This window comes from Zeus faber (assembly GCF_960531495.2).
Source record: "Zeus faber genome assembly, chromosome: 6".
NCBI lineage: Eukaryota > Metazoa > Chordata > Actinopteri > Zeiformes > Zeidae > Zeus > Zeus faber.
This window is the reverse complement of record NC_137201.1, coordinates 7,550,587-7,560,586: the sequence shown is the minus strand read 5'-3', so window position 1 is coordinate 7,560,586 and position 10,000 is coordinate 7,550,587. Positions and strand designations below refer to the sequence as shown.

The following is a 10,000-nucleotide window of genomic DNA, read 5'->3' as shown; positions in this document are numbered from 1 at the left end:
GATTCTGAGCAAGACTTTGAGGTAACTGCTCTCACCCTCACAGCCTCTCTAACACCCTTTAAACACAATTACACAGTGCACAGTGTACAGCTTTAGTGATAATTAAAAGAAATACAACATGGAGAGGTTGAACATAATGTGTTTTCACTTTCAGATTCACACCTAGTCCTTCCCTTCCCCCTAGTGGCCGCCAGATGAATTGTGTCTGAGTTTCACATAATATCAGGCAAAGAACAACAGTCGTTTGCCAAGCTGGACATTAACCATGTTCCATGAACGAGAGTTTGAAAAACTACCTTTTATATTGCGTTTGCAAAGTGTGAACATGTATATGAAAAAAAAAAAAAAAATACTCACAATTCACTCATATGGTGACATCTCACGTTAAAGTTACATTACATTTGCATGTGTTGATTTTCCTGACGCTTTTGTCCAAAGCGACTAACATGAAAGACTGGGAGGGAAAAAAAAAAATCGAATCATACATCAACCATTGGAGCAACATCAAACTTAATGAGCGGTGGCTGGTGGTGCCTCCACTGCATGGAATGAGTTCTCAATCCAGACTCTTCCAGAAATGTCCCCGTTGTGGGACTAATAAACAAAGGTTTATCTTAAATCACGATCTCCTGTTGCTAAATTCAACCAGATACAAGTGCAAGACGCTGTAAGGAATCACAATGAAAAGTGTTGTTGGTTTTTTACGTTAATGCACTAACATGAAGGGAAACAAATGCACTATGTCTGATAACAACTTAACAGCTCACTCATGTGTTGTTAGTGTATTGTCAAAACAACAACTCGAGGCTACTCAACCTCAACAGAAGCAAGAATAGTTAGTCATAGCTAAGATACGATCAGGTATTCCTGAATGAGCTGAGGATCTTCAGATGTTTTTTGAAGGTTGTGAGTGTCTCTGCAGAGAGTAATGAGCTGGGGAGTTTGTTCCACCACTGGGACACCAAACATGAGAAGAGTCTGGATTGAGAACTCATTCCATGCAGTGGAGGCACCACCAGCCAACGCTCATTTACAGACCTCAGAGAGCGGAGGGGGGGGGGGGGGGGCCTGATGGCCTGATACGTGACGCAATGTATGTGGGTGCAGATCCAGTGACTGTTCTGCAGGCCGGCATCAACGATTTAACCTTGATGTGGGCAGCTACAGGGAGCAAGTGGAGAGAGATGAAGAGAGGCGTGACATGTGCACACTTTGGCTGGTTGAAAACCAGGCGTGCTGCTGCATTCTGAATCAACTGCAGTGGTTTAACAGTGCGTGCTGGTAGAGCAGCCAATAGACCATTGCAGTAGTCTAGTCATGAGATGACAAGGAGCTGTGCAGAGGGCTCCGAGCTCGACCGTCTTATCTTCCTGACGTTGAACAGAGTGAATCTTCAGGATGGGGAGACAAAACGTAAACTGATCACTGAAGGTTAGCTGCTCGTCAATCACGACCCCAAGACTTCTAGCAGAGTTTGATGGTATTAATAATGATGAGCCGAGCTGAACATTTATGTGGTTTTATTTACTACGTTTTAAGCCAGGTCCAGTGTGTCATAGCGTTTTTGCGTGCGGATTCCCTAGGAATGAATAGACTTCCACTTTGTTGTTGTCGTTTTAGGTGTGAAGCAAGCTTTATGCTTTCTATTGTTGTGCAGAGATGTTCCAGATCACGGCCACTTCCTGTGTCAGGACTTTGAGAGCGCCATCCGCTTGGCCACCGTGCCCCCACTGGTGGACCTCGTCGAGAACATCTGGGTGGTGGGCGGGAACAGGGTCTACCAGGTGAAGCTGGCCGGACACTTCACTGCACACTTACTGTATTGGTCTGTGTCTCTTTCCACCGTCCATAACATGGCTCTTCCTCCCACTCAGGATGGGCTGATGCACCCGTGGTGCGACCTGGTGTATCTCACGGCTGTCATGGCCGACTTTGACTGCGATGTTTTCTTCCCCCACATTGACACACATGTCTTCAAAAAGCAAGAGAGGTACATTTATTTTTTACTCATCGGATTGTTATCATGGTAGAACAATGTCAGGCACATTGATATTAACTAACATAAGTCTTTGGCCTTCTTTGTGATTTGTAGATTTCCTGGTGTACCGAGTGAAATTCAAGAGGAGAACGGCATTCAGTACAAGTTCCAGGTGTTCAAGAAAGAAATGTACAACAAAGAGAAGATCTGAAGGAAAAGCAACAGACTTTCAGCAAATTTGGGTTCCATTTGAATCCAATGCCTCCTTATGCCTTTAAATGATGATTACGGTGATGCCTGCTGGAAAGATGATGCTATTAGCGGAAACCAGGTTCCAAACACTTGGTCATTAATATTTAAATAATTTATTCTTTAAGTTACTTTATATTTATGTTCACATTTGTGTTAAACTAATAATTGAACGGAATTATTCTTTTTTTTTTTTTGAACCCTCATCCCATATATGTCTGTATAACCTTCCAGTATATCCAAGGCTGGAGTACCACTAGGGGCCTGTGAGCACTGAAGCTCATAGCCCACACACACACATACAAACAAGAGACATACACACACCACCTGAGCACTTGCCCCCTTGCCAGCATTGTCCATGGTGCCCTTTGGAGCCGTGTTTTTGTTTTGTTTTGTGTGAATGGGCATCGAGAAACAGCTGTATTATATACGGACTAAAAGAGGGGTCCCTAACCAACAGAACTCTGTTTTAGTAGGACGGTTGGAGGGGAGTGATGATGGGGGGATCGTTGACGCACAAAAGCAGAGCAGAGTATTTTTTTTTGTTTGTTTGTTTTTTCAAAATCCAAAGAGCTACTTTCAACTTTGGATGAAATAGAATAATATAAGCCCAAACAATAGACATATTTAAGCAGGTGCTACTGTGTGGTTTTAGTGGGGTAAAAAACAATAACTCCTTTCCCGACGTTCTTTCTGATAATCACGGCAGGAGAATACCGTAAAAACACTCGTGCTTTAATGAGTGGCACATTCCAGAATAAATGACTTTATTTAGCCGCTAGGAAAAAGGAGAAGAGAAAGGCCAGGCTCCGAGCAGGAAGCGGATTTATTTTCTGGGCAAGATATGAATGAGCTACTGGTTCAGAACACGTCCTCATTGGTCAAGTTATTCTGCCAGTAAAGGTGGACTTGAATACATACAGGTTTCTAAAAACCAACAGCCTATGCTGGAAATGGCATTTTAAAATTGTGCTCCATGTGACCTTTATTTTTTACTTTGAGTACCTGCCCCTCTGAAAGTCTCTGTACGGGCCTGCACACCACGCCCACCCCACGAAACCCGCCCGAGCCATTAAACCCCACCCTAATTATTTTTAGCGTCTAGTCAAGCTGGCATATCAAATCCACCAGACCATAGTCATACCTGCGTCAGAGAAAGGCTGAATAACCAGTCCAGCTCAGCAGGTGCAGTGACAGCTTTACAGCGCCCTGCAGCCCGGGAGGGTGCACCAGACAGGGAGAAAAGCACCGGTTGTGGTTAAAGCAGTGTTTCTCAAATAGTAGGGCGCGCCCCCTGGGGGGGCTCGGAGCGATGCCAGGGGGGGGCGCTGTGACCCAGGGGAACATGCCTTTTTTTGCCACAGGTGGGGTTTTTTTTGCACCGCACAGCTGGAGGGCATGAGATACGAAGGAGATACAAAGTGCAGATAACAAACCCTTAAAATTATTTAACAGGGATGAAAAGAAAGGCGGAGAGAGACGGAGATAATGAGACAAACGTAAGTCTCCCGAAAGCTAAGACGAGGAAATATGTGTTAGCGTCATTTTAGGTGGCGTACCAAATTGCTCAGTGCAAAAAACCCCACTCCATAGCAGAGGAGCTGGTACCGCCTGCAGCATTAGACATGGTCTCTGTCATGCTGGATGAAGCAAGTGCTGCAAAAATAAAAACCATCCCTCTGTCCAATGACACTGTCGCCAGACGTGTAAATGACATTGCTAACGATCTTAAAGAAGAGCTGGTAGATCAACTCAAAGACAAACGTTTTGCCTTACAGTTCGATCAAGCAACTGACAGCAACAAAGACTGTTTGTTTATCGCTTATGTACGTTTTGACATGACAAACTCCCTGTGTGAGGATCTACTTTTTTGTAAATATGTCAGAGATAGAGCCACAGCTGAAGAGCTTTTCAAAATGCTGGACTGCTTCCTGGCTGAGAATGGGCTAAAGTGGGAGAACTGCATCGGTGTTTGCATTGATGGTGCACAGACCATGGCAGGGATGGAAAAGGACTTGGGGCGCTCATCAAGAAGGCCTCACCTAATGCTGAGTGGACACACTGTGTTATACACAGAGAAGCACTGGCACTGGCACTGGCATCAAGGCACCTTTCCTCTGAATGAAGTGAGGTTATGACTGACATTGTAGGTGTAGGCAATTTTATAAAGACCAGACCACTAAAAACAAGAGTCTTCTCTGCGATCTGTGGGGAGATGGGAGCTGAACATCAAGCTGTGCTGTTTCACAGTGAAGCAAGGTGGCTGTCACCAGGAAAAGTCTTGTCCCGAGTTTCTGAGCTCAGAGAGCGGATAAGAATGTTTTTGGAGCAGGAGCACAAGTATGACCTCGCAGAAAAATGTAGTGATGAGAACTTCCTGGCAAAACTGGCCTACCTGAGTGACATAGGGGCATGGGGCAGGCGACTTGATGAAGGAAATACTGACTAATTCGAGAACCTGCATGAATTTGTTGACACTACTGACTATGATGCCACCTCAGTGATTCCATATATTAAGGAGCATATTTCATCACTGATTGGATTCTTTAAAAAGTACTTCCCTGAAAACAGTTCCCAATATGACTGGGTGAGAGATCCTTTCAATGCACCAGCTCCAACTGGTTTCAGCTCTGCAGAGGAGGACCAGTTCATTCATATGACGTCTGACTCCACATTGAGACTGAGGTTCACGTCACAGACACTGAGTGTAGAGAGGCAGTATCCGCTCTTAGGGCAGAGGGCCATGGGCATTCTTCTTCCTTTTGCAACATCTTATCTTTGTGAGACTGGCTTCTCTGCTGGTGCTGCACTGAAGACCAAGTACAGGTCCCAGCTAAACATTGAGCAGGAGCTGAGAGTTGCAATATCATGCTTCAAACCCCGCTTCGAAAAGCTGTGCACTGCAAAACGTGCTCATTGTAGCCATTAATCCTGACTTCCTCACTTAGATAAAAAAAATCAGCACAAATTGTTTTATTCATTTTTGTTTTATAGGTCAAAGTGTTTTATATTTTGTGCTCCTGAGTTAATGTTGCTGATCAATTTGAATTTATTATTTATTGATTATATTTAATTGTATTTTTCAGTATCAAATGATCAAAAAATGTTTACAGTTTAAATAAGGATTGAATTTTTTTTTTTTTTTTTATTTCAGGGAAATTGATGCACTTTAAGTCTTTTCTGTTACAGACTAAAAAACAATGTTAATAAAGTTATTCTTTGCTGTAAGTTAATCCATATTTCTTTCTTTTTTCTTTTTTTTGTTTTCTTTAATGTTAGTAAGGATACAATGTTATGCAGAGGTGACTTATAACAATTTTATAGACAAATGACACTATTTACAGTCGCGGCAGAGAGTTGGGGGGGGGCGGCGAAATGTTTACTTCTTCCGACGGGGGGCGTAACAGAAAATAAGAGAGGCTCTGGGGGAGCTGTGGACTGGGGCTCTCTGAAGCGGCGAGGTGCGTGAAAGGGGCGCTGTAACCTAGGTGCACATGTGTGTTTGTAACACAGACTTATCGAAACGTGATATATTTGCCAGGTAAAATGAATGATATTCCGACACCGGACCGAGTTTTACGACAGTGGTGTAAAAGTGAAGTTTTACTCAAACTGTACCGGGTGCCGAATCCCAAAAGTTGCTTGCTCACCAGTCACCTCACCAATAAAACAATCAATCATGATACCTAATTTTCTCGGGAACAACTTTTATTTCATTCTCTTTGGATGATTATCAAGAGAATGAGTCAGCCCTTTCCCGCTCAGGGGCCCCTGGGCACGTGCCCAGATTGCCCACATGGTACATCCGGGCTTGGGTATACCTGTGAAATTGGACATCTTACCAAGCATCGGTAGATATCTTCAATCAGCTATGCAAGGATGTTTTTTTTTTTTTTGTAAAAGTGTTTTCATTAGCATAGACCTCTAAACCATTCCATGTATTTGATGGCAACCTCGTTGTCTTCCTACAGCGATAATGTGCCTGAACCAAAAAACAATTTGCCTCATGGTGAGTCGCAGCCGGGGCCTTAAGCTCTGTCTATCCATCTGTGCCTTTTGTTCTAAAGACGTCTCCTCCTAAACCTACTTCAAACACATCGGGCTAGCACGGCCCGTGGTTGTCGTGATGAAAATTGCTGTTGACATGTTTCTATGAAAAAAACATTTCTAATGTTCTTTGTAGTTGTATCAAATTACTTGTTGAATTGGGATGTGTATTGTAGTGAATGTGGTACAATTAATACAGTGTGACGTTGTGTTGAGCCACTAGAGGGAGACATATGCACATAACTTGCACTACACTGGGTTGCAAGGCTGCAAGTGAAAACCACACTGGAAGTGACCATCATTCCAAGAGTCACAATGACTTGTAGCTTTGCTCATCTTAAAATAAGTTTGTTTTTAGACATTTATATTAGATTCAAAAAGTAATGCATTGCAGTAATTCAAGTTACCGATACCAATTACTACTTGTTACTTTTATTTCATACCTTGATAACAATGAAATCCCAATTACTCTTTACTCATATCAATTGTCAATGCACAGTAATTGAGTGTATTCTAGAGATGTGATTAACAAGATCCAAGACAAGTGTTAAAAACAGAGGGTAGAACAGCTAAAACTTCAATAAAAAATCAGCTATGATTCAGATTTAGAAAAGGAAATGTGGCAATGCTTAAAAGAGTATGATACCAGTTCACCTTCAATGGCTTTCTAATAAACCGACCAAAATTGACTATAAAACTATAAATTAGCAGATATTTGTAAAGATGGCATTGATCGGTAGACAGGAAAAATGCAGAAATTTGGGATGAAGTTTGACTGATGGGCTACGTTTCCCAAATACAGGAACTCCAAATTCAATGGTTGCTCCACCAGAACAATCCAACTCATTACTTTGAATCTATTTTTCTAATGATGAAATTGATGTACTGTTGGCTTTTACATTTAATTTGCAATCCCAGTGTTCTCATTGAAACTTGTAGCTTTTTTTGTTAGAATTTTTTTTTAATTCGGTCTTTAAAATGTGATCTTCCATAAATGTCATACAGGGGTAGAAATCCCAGGTTCCAGAAAGGATAATTCCACTCCAGGATTTTCCGTCCACCATGTAGATTTGCTAATTAGCAATAACCCAGAAAGTCAAATGAGCCGAATCGGAGCATGGATGGAGCTGAAACATGGCAGAATTTTTACTTTCTGACCCTGGAATTTTCCACCTCTGACACAGTATTCCTTTTCAAGATTGCAGGGATAAACGTCTCCATATGTATGTAGGCTTATTAATCACGGCCTTAGAGCTTTAATGGGGGTTAATGACCCAGACACGTTACAAAGAATATTTACCTTGGCCAGTCGTCCACTCACTGATCGCAGCTGGAAATCATATATTTTAATTGTACACGTCATCTATTTCCCGAGAGTTATGATCCATAAAAGCAATAGGGAAGCACACTTAATAACCCCCGGTGCCATGCTTAAAATGGAATGGGAGAATTTATACTCCACCTTATTAACCTCCTCAGCTTTTACGTGTAATTCAAAAGGACTGTGTTACGGAGCAGCGGAGGGTGGCGCTAACCCTAACCCTTCTGCAAAACTGCCGCTATATTGATTTTGTAGCCTAGACTATAACAAATGTGTTTGCATTGAACTAAAATCACTTGGTGTTTTACATGAACTGCAAATATGTGACAAAAATTCAACCCCACAGTAACCGAAAATCACTTTCACACTTGTGAGCTGAGAACACAATTACTCCATCACCATCTTTGCTAGATTACATCCATTGCTAATCCAGAATGCAGGGAATGCATTTTCATTCACAATTTCTATCTCCATGCATTTGTAGTCATTATTTCGAACGATGATGAAGAGGCTTTTCCAGGAGTTTCAATAGCTTAAAATTAAGTGGATCCATCTGAAAGCAACAATAAAAATCCGAGACAAAGGGAATTTTCCTCGCCAAAGGCACATGGATGGGCGCCCAATGAAATGTGCGAAAATGAGTGACAAGTGGCAGATTAAACGGTTTGAAAAGCTGTTCATCCAGCATTATTTCACCTCAGCATGCTCTTAGAAATGTATTTCATCCAGGTATCAAACAATTCAGTTGTGTAGTATTATGTTTTATATCAGGCTATTATGATGAGGTAGTTTGTAAATGCATAGCCAATAATTGCTCCCTGGGATAAGTTTGCCTTTCTGGTTGCGGAATTGATTAAATAATGTATCCTTCCAACATTACTTTTCCCACCCGCAGTAAATTTGCCCTGAATCACAATCGGGCTAACATCCTTATTCTCAAGAGTCCAGTTATTCCTGCATTTAGATTGCAATAAATACCTGCATTTATTGCAATAAATTGCCTGTATTAAAGGAAAACACTGGTATTTTATTTAGGTTATATCGCCAAAGAACAGTCACAATAGCCCCAGTGTGCAGCAGTTGGCTGGACGACTCGCTCAATACTGGATCAATTTGAGTTTTGCTTCAAATTTGTGTTTTCAGTCCATCGACAATGTAATCAGTCATCTCCTTTCAAGGGGGCAACAGGATTAAAAAGCGGCCTTTCTCTGCGTAGTTGCAGTTTTTCGGAGCTCATCTCAAAGTCCTTCTTGGTGCCGCTTAGCGCCTCCAGGCTGCCAGACTTTATGTCGTACCCACACGCCTTCAGCCTCTGGATGCGGTAGGTCACTATCTGCGGGGTGAGCTCCAGAACGCCGGCCGTCGCTATAATCTGAGACATGCTGATCCCGGCACAGCGGAGGCCGTCAAAGCGCTCAGCCAGTATGGCTTCAGAGTAGTAAAGCAGAGCGGGACACTTTAGGATGATCTGACGGAGCTCTGCCTGGGAGCAGCCCATGGTGCTCTGGGAGTAGGTCAGGGTGTGCTGCATACTCGCCGGGTTCAGCTCGGTGACGAAGCCCCGGAGCTTCCTGAGGAGGTATAGGAGCTCTGCAGCCGTAAAGCCCCGGTCTCTCAGAAAGAGTAAGTTCTGTCTCAGCATCTTGGGGTCTTTGAGGAGAACAAAGGGGTTTTGGCTCAACAGCTTCTGAAGCCATATCTTCATGTTGGCCTCCTCTCCACCGAGATCAAGGTAGGCCTGCTGGAGGGTGGAAACCATGTTTTTGTTCTCCTCTGCTGGTCGGCTAAAGCTCTGGGGAGCACTGGCCATCAGCTTAGCGATGATCCTCTTGTTGAGGTGCAGCTCTCGGAAGTACACGATATTGTTCCTTTGGTTGGCGTGGTGGCTGGAAGGGGTGAAAAAGGAAGCTGGGAATTTCTCAATGATACCGAGAAGATCTCTCTGGTATGGACACACCAGCATCCAGAGTTCCCTCTGAGCCTGCATTTGCTCGGGGCTGCAGAGGACCGCCTCCGGGTGCAGTGCAAGGACCTGTGCGACCACGGGGCCCGAGGCTCCCAAGTCCTTCAGCAGGTCGGCCGTCTCATTAACATAAGCATTGTCCTGATGCAGGATCCAGCCCTTCAATTTTCGGATCTTCTGTATGTCCACAGAGAGACGATAGAGCGCCTCCACAGTTTGAGGATTTTCGACCGCTTTTAGTGTAGTACAAGAACGGATAATCAAAGGAGGGGCTCTGCTGCGCTGACACTGCAAGCAGAGGGAAGTGGTGACGAGGCGCAACATGGACGTAACGTGTTGGACGGGGGTTGGCCTAAAATATAACAAAGAGGGGTCAGTGCAGGAAATGACAGTGAAGTATGTAGCATAAAGCAATGAATAGCAAAGGGGTTGATTGGATTGA

The 10,000-nt window shown here is 43.4% G+C and overlaps 2 protein-coding genes across 2 annotated transcripts in view; one reads left to right on the top strand and one right to left on the bottom strand.

The window, feature by feature from the left end:
• Positions 1-2,189, top strand: part of LOC307231611 (dihydrofolate reductase) — a gene marked incomplete at its 3' end in the record, with an annotated part of 3,184 nt that extends 995 nt beyond the window's left edge. The window contains exons 3-6 of the mRNA XM_080002376.1: positions 1-21; positions 1,658-1,784; positions 1,875-1,990; positions 2,093-2,189. The exon at positions 1-21 is cut by the window's left edge and continues 85 nt beyond it. Coding sequence (XP_079858502.1) covers positions 1-21; positions 1,658-1,784; positions 1,875-1,990; positions 2,093-2,189 — 361 coding nt within the window. The remainder of the gene's footprint in view (positions 22-1,657; positions 1,785-1,874; positions 1,991-2,092) is intronic.
• Positions 2,190-6,971: 4,782 nt separating this feature from the next.
• The window catches only part of mterf2 (mitochondrial transcription termination factor 2), a 4,078-nt gene continuing 1,049 nt past the window's right edge, over positions 6,972-10,000 (bottom strand). Inside the window, exon 2 of the mRNA XM_080002021.1 lies at positions 6,972-9,910. Within this exon, the coding sequence (XP_079858147.1) occupies positions 8,755-9,882 (1,128 nt within the window). The 5' untranslated portion in view covers positions 9,883-9,910 and the 3' untranslated portion in view covers positions 6,972-8,754. The remainder of the gene's footprint in view (positions 9,911-10,000) is intronic.